General features: G+C 38.9%; 1 protein-coding gene across 14 annotated transcripts in view; it reads right to left on the bottom strand.

Annotated features, from left to right (window-relative positions):
* Window positions 1-23028, bottom strand: part of RARS2 (arginyl-tRNA synthetase 2, mitochondrial) — a 64246-nt gene that overhangs the window by 1043 nt on the left and 40175 nt on the right. For 2 of the 14 annotated variants that reach the window (XR_016233861.1, XR_016233870.1), the window contains 11 exons: window positions 19694-19770; window positions 14506-14664; window positions 13506-13612; window positions 9679-9774; window positions 6974-7034; window positions 4177-4253; window positions 3265-3389; window positions 2385-2452; window positions 2193-2302; window positions 1692-1787; window positions 253-315 (listed from right to left, as the gene is read on the bottom strand). Coding sequence is in view for 4 of the 14 variants with exons in the window: in XM_089332922.1 (XP_089189048.1) it covers window positions 342-416; window positions 1692-1787; window positions 2193-2302; window positions 2385-2452; window positions 3265-3389; window positions 4177-4253; window positions 6974-7034; window positions 9679-9774; window positions 13506-13612; window positions 14506-14664; window positions 19694-19798 (1079 nt within the window). In the remaining 10 variants the exon portion in view is untranslated. Of the gene's footprint in view, window positions 1-252; window positions 316-341; window positions 417-1691; window positions 1788-2192; window positions 2303-2384; window positions 2453-3264; window positions 3390-4176; window positions 4694-6973; window positions 7035-9678; window positions 9775-13505; window positions 13613-14505; window positions 14665-19693; window positions 19823-23028 lie in introns of all 14 variants that reach the window. The other 12 variants (XR_016233868.1, XR_016233869.1, XM_070073799.2 and 9 more) reach the window with 9 other exon arrangements.

The raw sequence follows: 23028 nt of genomic DNA, 5'->3' as shown, positions 1-23028 counted from the left end.
GATCACAGCAAGCACAGAAGCCCTCTCTGAGTCTCAAGACTGGGCGGAGCACTGGCCCTGTCTCAGGTTCACTATCATAATACATATGTACAGTCAATGAATGCCGTGACCAGTTCAAGTATAATATATGAGCTACATGTCTGACATATCTCAATGTTACACTAAATAAACATTAGTCACAAATTTATAAAAATGAAGAAAGGGTTCCTATATTTAAAACACATCAATGTTTAGGTGAAGAGATTTGCTTACAGGAAAACTTCAGATGAAAGAAAGATCCTATGTCTGATCAGAAGGTCTCAAATGTCTAAACACCTGCAAATAGAACAATTATAAAGTACCTTAGAGTTAGAAGGTAACTGACAATGTGTCTGGGTTGAAGGTCCTGAGATGATCTATACAGCACCTCGTCAAACCTACAAGAAAGATGACAGGAGCAGCTGGCAGGGGAAGGCTGCACATATTACATGAAGCTAAGACATTAAAGGTTAAAAACATCTTAGATAGAAGATTGATTTGACATCATTATGAGGCATGTGAAAAAAGACTGTACATTTGAAGGCAAAGGCACATTTATTTCTTCTTACAAATTCCTTAATGGTAGGAACTTTCTAAATCATCTTGATATCCCTTAGGCCTACTCCAGAGCAAATGATTAAATCATGACTGTTAAAGTGAATGTGAAAAGTGAATGTGAGGGGCAAACGCTGGCATCCTATAAGAGTGCAAGTTCAAGTCCCAGCTGCTCCACTTCCAATCCAGCTCCCTGCTAATGCGCCTGGGAGAGCAGCAGATGATAGGGCGTGGGCTCCTACCATGTGGGAGACCAGGATGGAGTGGCTTCAGCTTGGCGCAGCCCTGGCTGTTGTGGCTATCTGATGAGTGAATTAATAGATGCAAAAAGCAATTCTTGTCTTTTGCCCTTCTTTGTAACTCTGCTTTTCAAATAAAATGAACAAATAAATCTTCTAAATACACAAGGTGAATGTGAAAAGCCTCCAGCCATGTTTAGGAATGTAATCTATAAACCATCAGAGCTACCCTTGAGGCTAAGAAAACCAGATTGTGTTATTTTCCTTACAGATTAGGTACATGTGAATAAAGTTTTCTGATCTCAGAGAAAAAAACATTGTCTTCTGTGTGGCAATCAGAGCAAGTACCTTTGTCAAAACTACCTCCATCGCTTCTAGAAACCATCTAGTGCCAAGTCTGGCTTCACCAACACCATGTGTAAGACATAAAAGCTGTGGTCTCTTGACTGGATAGACCCATGCATTTAAACTGTGAGCTGAACGCCAGAGGCAAATGAAGGACTTAGGGTCTTCTGGGAAGCTAGACAAAGGTGAACCTTTTTCTTAACTTTTCACAAGGATGAGAAGATATTTTCCAAAAGCAATAGGTTATGTTTCTGTCCAGCTTTACATTCTCAGACTATGGGCTAGAGCATGCTAGCCATCTGTGCTAATGTAGCAGTGATAGTATTTTTAATATTCAAAGATGGACCTTGAGCACTGGCTTTATTCATACCCTCCATAGGCAGGTAACTGTTTTGGGGGAATACCTTTACCTAAAGTATACAGGCAGGAAGAATTAGGCAGCCACTGGTGTGCTGACTCTCATGGTCAGCAAAAATCCCAACAGTCAATTCAGTAAGCGGAAGTGGACTTGATAATACCAGACACCTGTCTTACCTGAGAAGATGCTGGAGAATTGAAACAGACTGGGGCTCTTGTAAACAAGCAGTGTTGAAGTCATTCAGATAACCACATCCAAAGGTCTCTTCCAAACTGTTATCAAAAAAAAAAAAAAAAAAAGAAAGAAAAGAAAAGAAAAAAAAAACCCACAAAAATTAAATATAGCATTCAAGGGCGCACAGCTGCAAGTGATAAACATTACCTCACAAAACAGTCTTGGTGTACTCAATGTTCTAAACTCTGATGCTAACATTGTGGGAGCTGATGCCTCCATTTTCCTTAAATCTGGTAACAGTACACTCTGGCAGGATTACTTTAAGAACATAGGTGCTTACTAAATAATATTTTTAAAAACCAACAACAGATGGCCCATTGTATTTTAAGTAGTTTTGAACAGCAGCTGTTGGAAAAGCCCAGAAAGCAGCCTGCTCCTAAGTCACCGCTCCCCAGCCTGGGGAAGGACAGGGCAGCAGACACTGTCCTGTGGCCACCTCTCACCTGTGCAGTCGGGCATGTGTGTACTGCAGGAAGACTCCCGTGTCCCCACGACTCTGGAAAATACGATCCCAGCTGAACTGGTAGTCAGATAGCAGTGCACCGCGGAAGTCCTAAAGTGATAGGAAATCTTTAGCTTCAGGATTTGTCCTAGTACCAGACACAGGGCTCTCACAGGAAGGAGAATTAACAGACCTGAATAATGAGCGCAGCCAGCCCGACCTTCTCTGCAGTCTCCTGTGGGTTCTCAAGTTTTTTAGTTGCTGAAAAAGACAGAGACAGCTATCTTTAACCCCCAAGACCCTGTGCCAGAATCAAGGAAGGACCCGGAGATAAAATCTGCTGAGAATGTCTGCTGATAATCAACAACAAGCAGGTTCACAGAGGGTACTTATCTTTCTATTTTAGGCTAGGTTACCCTGATAATGACATCTTCCCTGCAGAAATTAAAGAGGAAGAATTAATAGTTTTTTTAAAAAAACTTATTTGAAAGGCAGGGTTAGACAGAGGTAGAGGGAGGGAGGGAGGTAGAGGGAGAGAGCGAGCGAGAAAGAGAGGGAGGTTTTCCATCCACTAGTTCCTTCTTCAAATGGCTGCAATGACCGCAGCTGGGCTAGGAGCATCTTCTGGGTCTCCCACATGGGTTCAGGGACTCAAGAACTTGGGCCGTCCTCTGCTGCTCTTCCAGGTGCATTACCAGAGATCTGGATTGGAAGTGGAGCAGCCAGGACTCAAACTAGTGCCCATATGGGATGCTGGCACTACAGGCAGCTCTACCTGCTACACTGTAGCGCCAGCCTCAGTTTATTTCTCTCTTGTAAGATAGTAGAAATAGCTGATAAAGCCATAAGGACTTATGACTTGTGTCTAATTTATAATGTAGAAATTTTGTATAATGACTTAGGCAATGGAATGATGTTAAAGGTGTCCATGAAAAGCAGTCTAGGCTTGTACCACTCAAATTATTGAAAAGGACAACTCTCCTGAGCAGCAAGTCTAAAAAGTTCTGACTCTTCAAACAGCAAAACGTAAAAGCAGCATAAAAGTTATGATTTTAACAACAAAGAAAATTCACTTTTAATAGAAGCCATGTTCTGTAGCATCCGTAATTGAATCTCATTTAATACATCTTCCAGAAAAGTGACATCTCCTCTTCGAGTCTTCATTCCCTGCACGACTCCAAAGGGCACATGCTGGCACCTGAAAGAGAATGGACATTTGATGGACTGAGCCACTTCTTCAGACATTAGCATCCCACACTGGAGTGGTGGTTTAAGTCCTGGCTACTCTGCTTCTGATCCAGCTTCCTGCTAAAATGCCTGGGAAAGATGGTCCAAGTGCTTGGGCCCCTACCACTCACACAGTTGTCCAGGAAGGAGTTCCTGGCTACTGGCTTCAGCCTGGTCCAGATCTGGCTACTGTGAACATTTGGGGAGTGAACCACCAAAAAATATTTCCCTCTCTCTCTCTTGCTCTTTCAAATAAATAAATAAATATTAAAAGAAGAAAAGAAAGCTAGAAAGAAAAAAAGACTGGTGATGAACTTATCTAATGATACCTGGCAGAAAGCAGTCTCAACTTCAACCCTCACAGTGGAGTTTAAAAAATTAACAAAGTGAAACAGGATGTGATCTATTGTCCAGAACAAAGGATGTTAAATACGCAGCTTCATTTGATAGAGATAATCACTACCATGTGATTAAGTTAGTGGCCTACAGGAGAAGATGAATATTGGAATGAAGAATTCTGTCAGGACACTGACAGCAGATGTCCAATAACAATACATTTATTAAGTGTTCATGAGCTACAAGTTAAAATAACCAGGACACAAAGTAATGCAAAAATGAAACCTTTTTTCCACATTAACATCTTGAAGCAAGGAATTGAAGTGTGAATGCAAATCTGTCTATGTACCTTTTCAAGCTTGGTTGACCTAACAAAACTTTAGTGACCCTGAGCAGGCAATTAAGAACCATGGAGACTTTACCTTTCTACCCAGTCATATCCCATGATCTTCAGCATCTGAAACACTTGCTGAAAATGCTTTTTTTGTCCTTTATCTGTCTTGGGGAGAAAACATATTTGAAACAAAAGAACAGTGAAAAGTTAATCTACAAAAAATAATTTGGACCTGAGCCAAATTTACAGAGCTTTAACAGACTAGTCATTGTCAATGCATACATTTTACTTATTTATGTATTTATTTTTTAAAGATTTATTTATTTGAAAGGCAGAGTTAGAGAAACAGGGAGAGATACAGAGCAGTCTTCCATCTGATGGTTCACTCTCCAAATGGTCATAACGGCCAGGGCTGGTCCAAGCCAAAGGCAGGAGCCAGAAGCTTCATCCAAGTCTCCCACAGGGGTGCAGGGGCCCAAGGTCTTGGGTCATCCTCTGCTGGTTTCTCAGGTGCATTATCAGCAGGGAGTTGTATCCAAAATGGAGTAGTCAGGATTCAAACTAGCACCCATATGGGACGCCAGCACTGTAGGTGGTTGCTTAACCTGTTAGGTCACAACACCAGTCTCAGTGAATATATTTTAAATCAACACACAAAGATGATGCTACTAGAAGACTATCTAATCTGTGTGCTACACCACACAGGGAAATAAGAGCCTCAGCCTTCCAGTTAAGGAGGAAATATGAACTTGAACCTTCTAAGTACTCTATCTAAATTCCTTCCCTCTCAGGTATTACGACCCTTACCTCCAAGAAACCTAAAACTAAATTTTAACGTTTGATGACAACTTTGTAGTGAAAAGCGAAGTTGTACATGAAAAGGAAAGCAGAGAATAGACTGGAATACCTCAACAATAAAAGGAAAAAACTTGACATATACACTACTTTGGATGGATCTCAAAGGCAATCACATGCTGAGTAAAACAAGTCAATCTCAAAAGGCTATATATATACTGTGTGATTCCATCAAAGTGACAAAACCAGAGTGATACAGAATACACCAGTGGTTGCCAAGGTCAGGGTTGGGGACAAGGTTGAATTATTATGGGGTTGGCCATGCCGGAGATTATTTTGTGATGGAAAAGTTCTGTAGTCTGAATGTGGGTGTAGTCACACAAATCTATACATGTGATAAAATTTCACCAAACCACTCCCACACTTCACATCCACACAAGAGTGCATGTAAATACTGGTGAAATATCAATAAGACACCCACCAATGTCAATTTCCTGGTATTCATAAAGTATTATGTATATGTAAGAAACATCTGGAGGAAGCTAGGTGAAGGCCACACAAAAACACTGTACTAGGGGGACAGCGCTATGGCATAGCAGGTTAAAGCCCCAAGCCCTGGCCTGCAGCGCTGGCATCCCATATGGGTACTGGTTCAAGTCCCAGCTGCTCCACTTTCAATCCAGTTCTTGGCTATGGCCTGGGAAAGCAGCAAAAGATGGCCCAAGTGCTTGGACCCCTGCACCAGCGTGGGAGACCCAGAAGAAGCTCCTGGCTTCAGATCAGCTCAGCTCTGGCCATTGTAGTCATTTGGGAAGTGAACCACTGAAAGGAGGACCTCTCTCTCTGGCTCTACCTTTCTCTGTAATTGGCTTTCAAATAAATAAAATAAATCTTAAAAAACAAACAAACACTGTGCTATATACTACTTTGAAACTTACTGTGAACCAAACTACATGGGCATTTTAAAATGAGAAATGTGTGTGTGTGTGTGTGTGTGTGTATTTGTGGAGGAGGTTGGGGAGCAGCATTGTGGAACACTGGGTTAAACCACTGCCTGTAATGCCAGCACTTGGTATTGGAATGTAGGTTCCCTGCTAATGTGGCTGGGGAAGCAGTGAATGGTGGTCCAAGTGCTAGGCACCTGCCACCCATGTGGGAGACCTGGACGGAGTTCTGGGCTCTTGGCTTTGGCCTGGTTCACCCCAGCAGTTGTGGTCATTTGGGGAGTAAACCAGAGAATGGACAATCTTTTACTCTGCCTCTCTCCCTCTGTCACTTTGCCTTTCTTTTTTTTGACAGGCAGAGTGGATAGTGAGAGAGAGAGACAGAGAGAAAGGTCTTCCTTTACTGTTGGTTCACCCTCCAATGGCCGCCGCGGCCGGTGCCCTGCGGCCGGCACATCGCGCTGATCCGAAGCCAGGAGCCAGGTGCTTCCCCTGGTCTCCCACGCGAGTGCAGGGCCCAAAGACTTGGGCCATCCTCCACTGCACTCCCGGGCCATAGCAGAGAGCTGGCCTGGAAGAGGGGCAACCGGGACAAAATCCGGCGCCCCGACCGGGACTAGAATCTGGTGTGCCGGCGCCACAAGGCGGAGGATTAGCCTATTGAGCCACGGTGCCGGCCATTGCCTTTCAAAAAAAAAAAAAGAATTAAAGGATATTTTGGTGCAAAATTTTAAAAACATGCATGTAATTTTTCATAATACACATTTATGACCCCTTCCTATGCATGGATTTCAAAACTTATTGCAACAAAATAAACATCTTGTAATTCTGTTTTTCCATGAATTTTCAAAGTCTCTGTATTCTAAAAACTTTAAAAACAATCACATTATAGCAAACTGTACATATTAATTTCACATAACCACTTCCTCAATTTGAGTAATATTTTTTCCTTCTAAAGCAATCTGAGCTTTTATATTTATAAATTAAAAATTTTGTAGAGGTTGCCAACTTTAATACACTTGATGCTGAATTCTCTCTGTAGTCTGACATGATTACTTTTCTGTAATTTTCAACATGGCACCCAATTTCAATCTGTAGTTTTCATGAGATAAGGATTTTACTCTTTTCTTTATTGTGATTACTTACCACATAAATCATTGTATCAAAATTATACTTGTCCATTCGATCTATGGCAGCTGCAAGATCTCTGAAGAAAAGGCCATAAATCAAGAGTTACTGAGGAGATCTGGGTAATAATTTGTTTCATTTATTTAGTAGCAATGAGACTTTTCTAATTAAGAACTCCCACTACTGCATAGCCTGGGGTATCCCATCCACACTTGCATAATGACATTATCATGCTTTGATACAAAATAACAAAATAGGCTTGGGAAAACAATAATAAAAAGGCACAGGAAAAGGAAATAAAAACTAAATTAAAAACTAAATATAAATAAAAGTTCTAGGACAATGGTGACAATAACTAAAACAGCTCTGGGTAAACTGTCATGTAGGTAAATGTTTTATGATTAATGAAGTCTCTACTGAAAACAATTACCTAACTGTTACTTCTCTGTAATACATTCTCTTGAGGGACATTCTTAAAATACAGGTAAAGCAGCAGATAAACAAGCATATTTTAACGACTTTCCTTTTAATACTATTAAAATTTTTCAAAGTCTTGGGCCTGTCACAGCAATACCTTCTCAAGCATTTTAAAAGACCATAAAATTCTTTAATGAAAATTTTACTGATTTTTATCGCCTATTAAGTACAAAATGCCTGGTTTGTACATAGTATAAATAATGAAAAATAAACAATAAACTATAAAATATCAAGCCAAGAATTATAAAAATAAAGAAGTTTATAATTTTGGGTAATAGTATGTCATAGGGGGCCAGCATTGTGGCATAGAAGGGTAATAAGCCTCCACGTCCAATGCCGGCATCCCATATGGATGCCAGTTTGAGTCCCGGCTGTTCACTTCTGATCCAGCTCTCTGCTATGGCCTGGGAAAGCAGAATATGGTCCAAGTCCTTGGGCCCCTGCACCCACATGGGAGACCCAGAAGAAGCTCCTTGCTTCAGATTGGTGCAGCTCCGGCCATTGCGGCCAATTGGGGAGTGAACCATCGGATGCAAGACCTCTCTCTCTCTCTGCCTCTCCTCTATCTGTGTGACTATGACTTTCAAGTAAAATAAATAAATCTTTAGAAAAACAAAAACAAAAAACCACACTGGTGATATATTTCTTGGTTTCAGTCAAAAAAAATTTTTTTTCGACAGTAAGCCTGAAAGAACAAAAGAGAAGAATCTAAGGAAAAGTTCTAGGTTGAGTTTGTAGAAACTGAATTTGAAAGCCTGAAAAAATAAATGCCAGGTCATTTAGTCCAGGTTTCTCATATACAGAGTGGGGAACCAGGGCCCAGAGAATTAAGTGATGGTCATGGTGTCAGAAGCAAAGAAATCCAGGTCTCCAGCCTCAAACTGCATGCTGTGTTCAGTATTCTCTGCTAGATATAATATATATTATGTAAATTATGTACCTTGTATATATAAGTTCTTCTTGACTTCAACTGCATGGAACTGCTAAAGCAAAAATCAAAAAATAAAAGGAATTTTCTAAGGGGCAGATAAGAGACTTGATTGGTTGTTTGAAATTGGAACAAATGATGGTAGTTAATGGCAACAATAAAGTACCATTACATTATCTATGTTATGAAAGTGTTTTGTGAGCTAACATAAAATTGGCCTGGAAGACACCAGAGCCGTTTGCCCGCAGTGCTTAGGTAAGGTCATGTTGGCTTGTGTGTCTTTTTTCTTGTCCTATCTTCTTCCTGTTAGCCTTACCCCACAAATAAGTATGCTTGCTAAGCCTACTTCTTGCTGATTAACAGAGACTGCTCCTTCCCATAAGGGTCAGTTATGAAAATGGTTAAAAAAATAAAAAGTGGCATGGCTTACTTCTTCCCTAGCCTATTCACCACAATTATCATGAGGCCTGGTATGTGCATGTAAGATGGTATTTATAGTGTGAAGAACCACTGAGCTAATATCTCCTTTTTGTGTAGATTCCTGCCAAACATGCAATTCTAAAACATAAGTACCTCTGCTGTTTTATAGTTTGTAGAGCAATATATAGCTTTGGAAATCTTACGATGCTTAACTAGACATAAAATTTTTTGGTCACTTTTCTGATGATCCAAGGGAACCTCAAAAACTTTATAGAAAACATGTATTATGAAAAAAATTATGCATACATTTCAAAATATTTTTGCCTCCCAAATAAAATTATATTTTAATTCCATTTTTCCAATAATGTGTGTGTATGTTTTAAAGATTTATTTGTTTAAAAGTCAGAGTTAGAGAGAGAGAGGGAGGGAGAGACAGAGACAGATCTTCCATCTGCTGGTCCATTCCCTAGATGGCTGCAACAGCAAGGGCTGGGCCAGGCCAAAGCCAGGAGCTTCATACGTCTCCTACATGGGTGACAAGGACCCAAACACTTGAGCCATCTTCCACAGCTTTTTACAGGCCATTAGCGGGAGCTGGACTGGAAGCGGAGCAGCCAGGACAGGAACCGGTGCCCATATGAGATGCTGGTGTTGCAGGTGGTAGTTTTACCCACTATGCCACAACACTGGCCCCCAAAAATGTTTTAAAGTACCTTCACGTTAAATCTTTACAACAGAGAGAAACCCAATAAATAGTTTTTGAATGTGAAAGCAACAGATTTAGAACTTACAACTAGGATCTGATAACTGTTTTAGAGATAAAATGGTTGCCTTGACATTAACCATAAGACAAAGAACTTGAAGACATATGTACATCCCAACAACAGCACCTACAAACCTGGTTGCATAAAGAGAAGTCCCATCACTTCGCATTACAGTACAAATTGAAGAGGGGTCACTGTTCCCAGAGAGATCCACTACAGCAGTTCCTTTTCTAGAAATGTAAACAGATCACTCTGAAGCAGCATAATAAATTAAGACTTTAAAAGTGTAACTTCCATAACATTATGTTTGGCAAACTAGAAGCTAGTCACATTACCCAACTAATAAGTGTCTATTCACGCTATAGACAACAATGGGAAAAAAAACAAAGAAGAGATATGACTGAGAATCTATTAAGAAGTGGGGATGTTGTAACTAACAGTTGGTTATTCTCTTTCTAATCTGTAGCTCTGGATAAGGTGCTCAGATAAAATCTTTAATATACTCAGTTGGAAAATGAGATTGCAACTGCAGCTTAACCAAGAAATATCAGATTCCTCTTCTAATACAAGCTATTATAACGTGCTAGAAAATATACTCTTGAGTATTATAACCATAGAATTTTGTTATTATCTTTCTAGCTTTGCCAAAAACTGGGATATAGGACAGTCTAAAAATTTTCCTAAAAAGATTTAACTGAGGATATTATTAATCATATTTTCCAAGTCCTCTCTATAATGATGAGAGGAGAAATCTGGCTTTGGTGTTATGAAAAGTGATACTTCCAAGCAACTAGTTTGCTTCTATATTATGGCTGCTTGGACTTCTATGACTGGGACTATTTTTCTTAAGCTGACAGAAAGCTAAAATGTAAAATAGGCAAGCAAAAAAGTAATGAAAGTCTTCTGCATTGGAAAGGAAGAGATGAAACAGTCTGCAGGCAACAGAGAATGGTCTAACAAAAAATTATCAGAATAAATGAATTTAATAAAATTGTAGGATACAAAACCAACATACAAGAATAACTAGCTTTTCTCTGTAGGAACAATGAACTATCTAAGAAAGAAATGAAGAAAAACAATCCCACTTATAGTAACATTAAAAAATTAAAATACTTAGGAACAAACTTAAGAAAGTTAAAGATCTATAAACCAAAAACTATAAAATATGAAAGAAATCAAACACAAATGCACAAGTGAATAGAAAAACTTCGTGTGTTTATGGATTGGAAGAATGTCATAAAAATGTCCATACTCCAAGTGATCTATATATTCAATATATAGTCCCTATCAAAATTCCAACAACGTGTTTTGTTAATGTTTACTTATTCATTTGAAAGGCAGAGTGACAGAAAGAGAGAGAGAGAAATCCAACTACCATCTGCTAATTCACTTCTTAAATGCCCATAGCAGCCAGGCCTGGCTGGACCAAGCCAAAGCCTGGAGCCAGGCACTCCATTCCTGTCTCCCACACAGGCAGCAGGAGTCCAAGTGCTTGAGACAATATCTGCTGCAGGACTCGAAGTGAAAGTGGGACTTGATCCCAGGACTCTAAGATACAGGTGTCAGCCATGTATCTACCATACAACAATGCCCATTCTCAACGATATTTTTTTTACAGAAACAGAAAACACATTCCTCAAATTCATATGGAACCATAAAAGACTCCAAACAGTAAAAGCAATCTTTTTTTTTTTTAATTTTTAAAATTGTATTTGAGAGGGAAAGGGAGAGGGTAAACTCTTCATCTGCTGGCTCACTCTCCAAATGCTTGCAAAAGTTCCCAGCCAGAGACAAAGCTAGGAGCCACTCAATCCGGGTCTCCCAGGTGAGGGTCTGGGACCTAATTATTTGAGACATCCTCCTGCTGTTTCTTAGGGTGTACATTAGCAGGAAGCTGGAGTCAATGGTGGAGAAGGGCATCAAACTCAGGTACTCAAATATGGAGTAAGGAGTCCTAAACAGACCAGTGACTTTAACAGCTGGGCTATAGACCTTCCCCAGCAAAAGCATTCTGGAATAAAAAGAACAAAGCTGGATGTACCACACTATTTGGTCTCAAATTCTACTACAAAGCTAAACGAATCAAAACAATGAAGGTATTGGCACAAAAAGACATACAGACCAATCAAATAGAATAAAGAGCACAGATACTAGCAAAATTACAGAAAACAGAACAGAGGTTCCCCAAAGAATTAAAAACAGATTTACCATATGACCTAGCAATCTCACTACTGAATATATAACAAAAGGAAATTTAGTCAGTATGTAGAAAAGATACCTGACCTGCCATGTTCATCCCAGCATTACTCAACAATGGCCAACATACAGAATAGACTCAAGTGTTCATCGATGGATGAGTGGATAAAAGAGTATAAATACTTCAGCCTTAAAACACAAAAAGGAAATCCATTATCTGTGACAACATGGATGAACCTGGAGGCCATTATGCTGAGTGAATTAGCCAGACACAGAAAAAGAATCTCATTTATATGTAGAATCTAAAAAACTGTTCTCAAGGCTGGCATTGTAATGTGGTGGATTAAGCTGCAGTTTGCAATGTTGGCAACCCATACTATTGGTAAACCATACTGGAGTGCTGGATAGAGTCACAGCTACTCTACTTCTGGTCCAGCTTCCTGTTAATGCATTTGGGAAGGCAGCAGAAGATGGCCCAAGTGCTTGGGCCACTGCCACCCATGTGGAAGACCAGAATGGAGTTTTTGGCTTCTGTCTTTGCCCTGGTTCAGACTTGGCTGTCCATCTGGGTAGTGACCCAGCAGATGCAAGATGTCTCTGTCACTATGCCTTTCAAATAAATAACTTTTTTTTCCGGAAATTTAAAAATTGTTCTAGAGAAACAGAGTATAATGGTGGTTACCAAAAGTGGAGAATAGGGAGAAAATAATTAAAGGGCACAAAATTTCACTAAGATAGGAGGAATAAGTTCTATAAATTTACATTGTGACTATAACTAGTTATAATATATAGTACAAGGCCGGCGCCGCGGCTCAATAGACTAATCCTCTGCCTTGCGGCGCCAGCACACCGGGTTCTAGTCCTGGTTGCCCCTCTTCCAGGCCAGCTCTCTGCTGTGGCCCGGGAGTGCAGTGGAGGATGGCCCAAGTGCTTGGGCCCTGCACCCCATGGGAGACCAGGAGAAGCACCTGGCTCCTGGCTTCAGATCAGCACGGTGCACCGGCCGCAGCGCACCGGCCGCAGCGGCCATTGGAGGGTGAACCAACAGCAAAGGAAGACCTTTCTCTCTGTCTCTCTCTCTCACTATCCACTCTGCCTGTCAAAAAATAAATAAATAAATAAATAAATAAATAAATAAAATATAGTACAGGTACCTAGATGAGGTGATGGACATGTTACCTTGATTTAAACATTCCATGATACATATTGAAAACATAATGTAGCACACCATAAATATAATTCAATTTGTTATTTCTCCTTTAAAAACAATAAAAAAAAGAAATCTACATAAGTGGATGCAGTAACCTCATCTATCATCTCTAACTTCGTTTTACTTTTCCTGACCCTACTTCCTGATTTCTTCATTATACTTTTTAAAGAGCTTTTATCCTGTCTTCATAAGCTGCCTTAAATCTTTTCTTTAAAAGGATTTTTTATAAAGGGTATGGTTGAGACAGAAATAGGTTCTAGTTCCTTCTTCCAGTTATACCATTATCAGGTGTGTGACTTTAGTAAAGTCACTTGCATTTTCTAAGCTTCAGTTCTTTCCTGTATAAAGTACAGATAACATCCTTTCTCCCAATCTTATTAGCCTTTTGCTAAGTAAGCAAGATCACATGGGGAAAGGTGCTTTGAACAGCAAAAAGCACTAAGAAAGACACCTGGAAAGCTGCTCACCAGATTCTGTTGTTCTTACTGAAATAATACATCAATATTAATTTCAAAGAACAAGAAACTAAAGCAACAAACAGTAATTTGACCATACACTGTTTTCTTTAGGAGTCCTTTACTGTCCAGCAACTTTAAGATTTCCCGAGATTTTTCACGATAAAATGATTCTCCCGAATATTCATCGAAGTAGACATCTAGACGCTAGAAGGGTTCAGAGACAAAATTTTACAAAATGTTAGGATGAGATTTAACTAAGACAAAATTAAGGATGGTTCACTATCTGTCACAAACAGGAAAAATTAGATCAAGTCACTCCTTTGCTCACATCAGTAGTATGCTATATAGAACTGTTAGTGAAATGAATATGAATATGGGAATCACATGGTACATGCAGCTCTTTAAAATTAATTGCAAATTTAGTTTCCCAGTCATACTACTCATACCTCAAGTGCTCAATAACACATATACCTTGCGACTGCCATACTGGACAGCACAAATGCAGAACATTCATATAGCAGAAAGCTATACCGGACAACCCTCTCTGAGAATGGCCTACAATGAGCTTGACACTACAATCACCTCCATTTCCTTCCTTCTGTGCTTCATCTTGCTTACTTCCTCTAGCCACACGACTTCTTTACCAAAACACTCCTCGTCCTACTGATAGTGCACACCTCATCTCTCCATATCTCCTCATCTCACCTCCATCTACCACCATATAATAGACTGCATATGTTTCTTGTTTCATTTTCTTTAATTTGTTTTGTCTCCTGTAAGGTCCATGACAGCAAGGAGTTTTACCTCTTATTCATTGTTGTACCCCTCCCTCCAAAGTGTTTATTAAATGAATGAATGAATTCTCATCACATTAATGAAGGAATGAGAGAAGAGAGAAGATGAAAGCCAGACCGAAATGAAATATTCAGAGGTGAGATACCACTTCAGGATTATTTTGCAACTTTAACTTTCTGATCAAAGAGTAATATTTGAGTTCCAGTTTTCTATTCAACCAGAAATCTACTCTTAAAACATGAGCTGAAGCAGTGGCTTTACCATGCAGTGGAGAGCAGGAAGGAGAATCACAGATAGATTACCTTGTAAATTCTGATGTACTCTTCAATACTCAAGTCCCGAAATTTTTGCCACAGTGAAAATGCTTGTGCATCACCCAGTTCCAATCTCTGGAAGAACTCCTGTGCTGATTTTGCTACACTTTTATCATCTGCTGCTTCTTTATTAACTTGTACATAAATCTAAAAGTATAACAGTAATTAAATGAAGTACACTTATAGCCAATGTTATCTTCAATAAGGAAAAGAAGAAAACGAAGCACAATCCTGAGCTTTCTCATTTACAAGTTACCTAAGTGGCCTCACCAGTGGTTGCTTTTTTCCCTCACCTTTGCCACATGCCTGTAGTAAAGCCTATTGTCTGCAGCCCTCCCCTCAAGTTTAGAAATGCATACAATTAAATATACAGGATTACGAAGGAAGAGTTTACCTTGCAATAATCCTTGTGCATACAAACTAAATATTTTTAAGGAATGTAAACGTGTGATATAGTAACAGAAGAAAATTTCTGATAAAGGTTAGTCAAAATAAAGTTTAATTTTTTTTTCTTCTCATCTAAGTTCATAGATGCCTAGGTTGACTAAGCTTGTATTTCTTCTAATTTTGTTCAAAATGACAAAGTATTCTTCCAATTTCTGTGAGAAGGGCTGAAGAAATGGGATGGCTCAATTTGGCCAAGAAAGGGGCAGAACATGATTTAGGAGTCGGCTTAATCAAAGATTTTCAACTGTTCTCCAAAACTGAAAGACCAGTGAAGCACAGGATCTTGGTAAAAAGTAAACAGGACTTTTTGTGAAGATAAATTATACTCCAGCATGGATTCCTAGGAACTGTGTAGATCAAAAGTTAGATAGGAAGAATAAATTAAGAACTAGAAGAATTTAAAGGCCCAATATAAAGAAAATAATAGAGAAGGAAATGCTAATTGCTTTGATTTGATACTCATATTGCATAAATGTATTGAGTTATCAGGTAGTACTCCCAAAATATGTACAACTATTACATGTCCATTAAACAGGAAAAAAAAATTGTGTGGAGCACCCACTTCCAGCATGTTTTTAGCACCACCTGTCTTGGCTGGTTTAGTTCTTCACCCATCCAATCACTGGAGCAGAAGTCAATGCCTTATTAAGGACTTACTCTTCCAGCTCTCGGATTCTGTGTTCCAATGAAGTTTTAACCACCTTCTAGCTTTCAAAGTACAAAGTTAATAAATGATATTAAAATCTTAATATAATAGTTTAAGTAGTATTGATGTTATGCATGTGAACTACAAAGAGTTTACTTAAAAGTTGTAACTCACTTCTAGGTTGAGAAATGACTGACAAGTTCACTATCATATTATTTCTAGAAAGCTACTAAAGTAGCAAAAAAGCAAAAGAAATTGGTAAGTAAACTACTAAAAAGAAATGAGGCTTCTCAACTCTTATAGCAGGAACATCAAAATGTCTTGGTAGTAGCATTTGGGTAGAAACAATGATTTTAAGGCTTATACAAACTAGATACTTCTAACAAAGTTGACAATGCATTAAATGTCTCTCTCAAGGTAAAAAATCTCATCTTTTTTTTTTTAATTTTTATTTTTTTTGACAGGCAGAGTTAGACAGTGAGAGAGAAAGACAGAGAGAAAGGTCTTCCTTTTCCATTGGTTCACCCCCCAAGTGGCTGCTATGGCTGGCACACTGCAGCGAGTGAGCTGCGCCAATCCGAAGCCAGGAGCCAGGTGCTTCCTCCTGGTCTCCCATGCAGGTGCAGGGCCCAAGGACTTGGGCCATCCTCCACTGCACTCCCAGGCCACAGCAGAGAGCTGGACTGGAAGAAGAGCAACCGGGACAGAATCTGGCGCCCCAACTGGGACTAGAACCAGGGTGCCGGCGCCGTAGGCGGAGGATTAGCCTAGTGAGCTTCAGCGCCGGCCAAAAAATGTCTCATCTTAATAGGTGGTTTATGTTAATTACTGGAATGGCAGATTTGAATAAATGTTTCTAAGTAAAGGTTAAAATTACGTAACTGTTTTTCCTATTTAAGTCACAATGTTCAGAAAAATTATCACAGAAGGTCTGAGACTGCTATCTTTAAAATGTCTTGCTCCCAAGATTGGCTAGCAGCTGGCATGTGGAAACTTCAAGTTTGAGAATATTTCTACCAACTTAACTGATAAAAGTGGCTCACTACACATAAACTGTTTCACCACCTGTTTTCCTTCTGGAACTTTGGAACTCAGGATGTGCTAGGCTGAGGGTACAACATGATCAATCCCACCTTGGACAAGGGAGTATGCAACAAGTTTCCCCCGTAGAAAACATTTCACATGTGTTATTATAATTTGTTTCCCAAAGAATTAAGTACATCCTGTGTGATTCTAGTGGGAAAGGACCCTTGGAAGCTTGGGACTCATTTCCTCTGTACTTCAACCCATGTGCCTTTCTCATCGCTAATTTGCTTTCTGTATTTTCACTGTAATAAATCACAGTCCCAAATATGATGATATGCTGCATCCTGCGAGTCTTAAAAGTGAGCCACTAGCAAGAAGTTGATCTTGGGGTGACCTGTCATATATCATAAAAAATTGTTTTCCATGAGTTAATCTTAGTAAGTCCAGACTAAAGTACACATTGCCAGCTAGAGAAAGATTTTGGTAAAGTAAGGGAAAATAGAGGGGGTAAAATAAAACAATGCAAACTTCCTGATTTTTAAGTGATCTACCTCTGACAACTGCTTAACAGTTCATCTGACAAGAGTAAAGACACATATACATCCACAATTGGTTTGTGATTTTCTCACATACTTATGCACAAATGCACATACACATACACAATGTATAGTAAACATGCAAAAAAATGTCCTTATTTCCAGAAGAGGAAAGAGTTTATTTTCTTTATTTTTTTAATTTAGGACTTTAAATCCCAATAGCCAATCATTTAAATGTCTATTATGGGGGCCAGTGCTGTGTGCAGCGGAAAAGGTCATCGCCTACAGTGCAGGCATCCCACATGGGCGCTGGTTCGAGACCTGTCTGCTCCACTTCCAATCCAGATCTCTGCTATGGCCTGGGACAGCAGCAGAAGATGGCCCAAGTCCTTGGGCTCCTACACCTGTGTGGGAGACCCAGAGAAAGCTCCCGGCTTCAGACTGGCACAGCTCTGGCCATTGTGGCCATCTGGGGAATGAACCAGTGGATGCAAGCACCCCTCCCCTCCTTCTCCTCTTCTCCCTGTGTAACTCTTTCAAAAAAAAAAAAAAAAAAAAAAAAAAAAAAATTTCAGATTGTTCTGAAGTTTCACTTCTCACCAGCCAGTGCTAACATTATTTACTAATACACTTAAAGACTTCAGGCTGAAAATCAGCATCCCTGACTTTTTGAATGTCTGAAGATGATAACCAGCTATGCTATCTGAGATCACCAACTACACTATCTCAGACACGGCAGGGCATCAAAGACATCTTTTAACTGATAAAATCAGCTTTAGCAATAAAACATTTCCTTTACTAACATTTGCACTGGGTTCCAAAAAAATGGAAAAAAAATTCTCATTTACACTAAAAGTTATAATCCACTTTAATTTTGAAAACCAGATCTGCAAAAACTAGTTTAAAAACACATTAACCTGGAGGCGGCCATTTTAGACTTTGCTACAAGCAAGGGAAGGAGGAAGAATGAGTGCTCTTCTATGAACAAAAAGCAAGGTGAGTGCACCTTACTTGCCTCCTGTCTATAAAAGCCGTTCCCCATGGGAAGTCAGAGCAAAGGAGCACTAACGAAAGCAACACCATTACTCCTATCCTTCTTGTTCTCCATACATGAGGCACCCTCTGCCTCTGTTCCTTCCCCATGTGTGTCTATCAGTTAATAACCTCTCAAATGGGTGGTGATTTCTCAGTATATTTATGAATCTCAAAAAGCAGAACATGTATTAAATTGAATAGAAAGAAATGCAAGCTTAAGTTTCTATGGAGTTCGAGCATGAATTTTGCTAATATATTATAGGAAATGTTGGCTATTTCCAGGACAGTGAGGTAGGGAAAGGGAAAGCTAAGAGGAGTAACTCTTATGTGTCAAGCTGTACTCTAAATCAATGTCAAAAAGTTCTCCAAGCAAGTGTTTGTATTTTCTGTGCCAAGGGGTGTCTCTGTGGGCCTGGATCTAATGAAAAGTTTCCTAAGTCTGTGGTTAAAATAAAAAAAACAAACCCTTATTCAAAGTATAAAATCATAATAAGTAAAAATTCCAGGTACCAAGAGAGCACGTTTTATTTACAGAAAACCATAAAGAGTTATTAATTTTTAAACCCTTGCCTGTCAATAAAATCCTTAATGGGAAAGAGAGAAGAAATCTTATGGTTAACATAAATCAAAATATAGGTATTTAAAGTGCACAGGCATGTAACTCGAAGGCAATGACAAACCTTGAAAAGTCTTAGAACTAGAATGTGGTTTTGTTCAATTTAATTGCAAAATCAACAGCAAGAGAAATCACATAACACAAAGGAAAACTATGACATATTCTCTGTGGCTGTAGCTGCAGAAGCAGTGTCTAGTGCTGTTCCCTATATGTGGGCAGACACCTTTACTCCGATCCTTGATGCATCAAAATTTTGGAACAGTTAAAAAAGAAACACATCTCTCGAGATTACTTGGACGGGAAGACTTTGTTAATGAATTCCAGGAAGGATGGAAGATGGAGAGGCAGAGTATCCATGAGACTATGTGAAGAAGAATAGCAAGGAGCTCATATTAGGCAAAACTCAGAAAATGAGCTGAAGTATATAAATGAAAAAGCACACACAAATCCAGAGAGAAATACATGTGACTAAACTCACACGAAAATAATAAAAGCAAAAATAGCGCATTTTGCAAGTCTAAATGAATTATAGGTGTCACCATGTAGAGAGCTGCAATACTTATCAACTCATAAAAAACGGAGAAACTTCTTTTTCTAGTAAATCTGTTATCACATGTGTTTATTCTAAGATTCTATACCTGGAGAAATACTGTCCCAACTCAATTAAAATAGTAATAAAAATAATATCTGGATTTGGAATTGAAAAGAACTCACTAGAAAAAAAAATTTTCTTTTTCCAATTCAGTTTTGGCTTCTTGTTTTAGAGAACATATCTTTTAAGTCTCCGAGATTAAAAATGTGTTATCAAGCTACACAGTACTCTGAAAAAGCATCAAAGCATTTTCTAATACTGTTTTTTTGCCAACTTACCTCAAAGAGATGTTGTAAAGGATTGGACTGGAGTTTTTCTTCATAGCCAAACAGTTGAAAGCCAGTTCCCAAAAGACCTATCACGATAATCCGTAAGTGAAACATTATACAATGGAAAGTAGAGAAAAGCTGTGGCAGAAAACAGGTATAGTTAGTTCTATTTAAAAAATTAATCCCTCATAATTATAGACCCCCAAAAGTACTGCAAACCACATACTTTCACCTATTACTCTGTGACTCATACAAGTTAAACTCAATATATTGAGTCACAAATTCAATACTACATATTCAAAGTATCATGAAATTAAATTCACTGAAAGCAAAAGACTATGAGCTCATCTAAAGCAGGATGTTAGACTAATTTATCTTTGTACTAACACCTTCCTAGCAGATCTAAACATTTGTTAAGCAAATACTCTGTGCACATCATAATGGTAGGCAGTCAGCACTTATTTTAAGCTTTTGTTTTATAGGTTTTTTTTTTAAGTTTTGTTTATTTTGAAAGGCAAAGGAAAGAAACAAACAGAGATATAAAGGAATTCCCCATTCACTGGTTCACTGCCCAAATAGTCACAACAGTTGGGACAGGAGCCAGAACTCAAACCAGATCTCCCATGTGGGTGACAAGGATTCAACCACCTGAGCTATCACTTACTGCCTACCAGAATACACATCAGCAGGAAACTGGAGTTGGAGGCCGAGCCTCGACTTGTACTCAGGGCATTCCAATACAGTATGAGGGCACCTTAAATGGCATTTTAAGAACTGTACCAACCGAGCACTCCCAAACTTTCTTTATAAACTTGCAGTTATTAACATAAACAAAGGAATGGGCTTGATGTTATATTAGTTCATAAGCAATTGAAGTAAAACAAAGACAGATAAAACTTGAAACATTCCTGATTGCATCTCAAATTCAAGGTAATCAAGCAACAAAATTCTTTTATTTGGCTATGTTTTTTTTTTTTTTTTCAGTCTTTAATGATAAATTCAGAGTTTAGGGATAGTGTTAATTGGAAGTTTGTTTTAAAAAAAAAAAATACTAGCTGGGGCCAGTGCTGTGGCATAGAAAGTTAAGCCTCTGCCTGCAGTGTCACTTTTCCACACCAGCATAGGTTGGAGTCCCAGCTGCTTCATTTTGGATCCAGCCCCCTGCTTAATGCACCTGGAAAAGCAGCAGAAGATGGCCTAAGTACTTTGAGTCCTGCACCCACATGGGAGACCTGGAAGAAGTTCTTGGCTTTGCTCTGGCCTAGCCCTGGCCATTGAAGCCATTTGGGGAGTGAACCAGCAGATGGAACATCTTTCTCTCTCCTTCTCTCTCTGTATCTCTGCCTTTCAAATAAATAAATACATCTTTCAAAAAAACCCAAAAGCTAATTGAGAGGCCTGCTTTGTGGCACAGCAGGTAAGCTGCCACCTGCAGCATCCCCTTATAGGCACTGGTTCGAGTCCTGACTGTTCTACCTTCAATCCAGTTCCCTGTGCCTGGGAAAGCAGCAGAAGATAGTCCTACAACTTGCGCTTTTGCCTTTAGAATAAATAAATAACTGTTAAAAAAATATTAATCAAGATTTGTAAACTAGGGGGTTACACTCTACAGATGTGTTTGCTAGAAGATTATCTTGTTAAGTTGAATGTGAAGTGATATATGGCGCCTGGGCCAAAGGAAGTAAGAGATTTTATTATTTTAAAAATCAATCTGTTTTCATAACTGTATCAATCACCAAAACTGAGATCTAAAAGGGTTTTTCTGAAGCGCATTTTCTGTATAAGACAAAGCAGAAACTGGAAAGTTACTTAATATGAGGATATACAATACTTTTGAGTTTAGATAGGAATAAGAAGGACGCTTAGAGCTCTATTTAGTCTCCAGGGAAAGCAAAAGTGATTATGATTTAGGGTCTTGAGAGAGTGTGGAAAGATGTCCAGCATGTTCTTTAAAAAAAAAAAAAAAAAAAAAAAAAGAAAAGAAAAGAAGAAATGAGAAATGTAAAAGTTCCTCCATTTAACATTACTGTAATACATTTTCAAAATTGTTTTCTGTGCTTAGGAACTGCCTGCCAACTTTGAAATGAGGATGGCTGAAACTGCAAAATAACAATTCTTCAACAATGATGGTTATAATGGAAATGTTGACAGATCATTAACCATGTAGTTCTTTAGAGAAAAACCACTATAATAAATCTTGCAGCTAAAATTTAATGAATACCATAATCACATATTTGCTAATGTCTGTGAAATGTCTGAATCAGTCAAACTAGTGTAAAGTGGATGCCACTCTATTAAGTCAGACTGTTGAGCCTCAAGCCTAAACCTCTGACTACCAGCTGTTATGGACTGCAGGTGGATTTTCAAAATGCAGGGCATGGTTTAAGATTCCTCCACAGGGAACAGTAATAGAACTGTTAACATGGTTCAAGTTCTTTCCTTTCTAGAGTCTGAAAAAAATTTTTATTAACTAAAGGATATTAGTCATAAAGGTCACAATAAATTTCCTATGGGGAAAAATTTCTTCAAATGAACCAGCTTTATTTTGAAAACTGTAATTTCATTTCACTGGATATAGAACCTAATACACTTGATAGATGCTTTAAAAATATTACCTAGCCTTTCTTTTGGATTAGTATTGTGAACACACTCCCGGGACAGATTCATTCACTGTTCTGAGTGTCTGTTACATGGCAAGCATTGTGGATACAAAAATAATTAATACATAGAGCACACCTTCAAGGACCATATCATCTAGCAGCGGAGAGAAGGTCACAAATAAAAATAAAGTAAGACCAATTTGAGTACAGCATGGTACTAGGAAGGAATGTGGTGATGGAAGAAGGTATACAAGGGGATAACTGTGTCAGGAAATGCTTTACAGGAGTGACCTGGGGCTGGATCTGAAAATACACACGGTAATCACCAGAGACTTTAAATAGTTTTAATTCCTCATGCTATCAGTCCTTCTCTATCATAGTAACTTCATTTATCTTGTCCTCTCTTATGCTGATTACCAGTTTATAAGAGGTAGGAATGGTTTTCTACTAATATATGAAATTAAAGATAATTTGTGGCATTCAAGTGTTTGGGCCTCAATCCTTTCTTACTTTGGGACCCTCTCCCCATCCCTGGCCCCTCCTTCCCACTGGTGCCCACTGTACAGCTAAAGGAGAAACTGCAGTACTACACTTTATTCTGTTTGGGGTCACTGCCCCTTGGCACAGTAACAGATCCCACTTCATACAGGATGGCACAGAGAGGCTGGACCTCACTAGATTTAAGAACAGCAGGGCTGGGCTATGGTGTAGCTGGTTAAGCTGTTAATCAGCAATACCAGCATC

This window comes from Oryctolagus cuniculus, chromosome 5 (genome assembly GCF_051225735.1).
Source record: "Oryctolagus cuniculus isolate XC-2025 breed Fujian yellow rabbit chromosome 5, ASM5122573v1, whole genome shotgun sequence".
NCBI classification, from domain to species: Eukaryota; Metazoa; Chordata; class Mammalia; order Lagomorpha; family Leporidae; genus Oryctolagus; species Oryctolagus cuniculus.
Note: the sequence above shows the minus strand (reverse complement) of the source record. Positions and strands in the feature narration are given on the sequence as shown.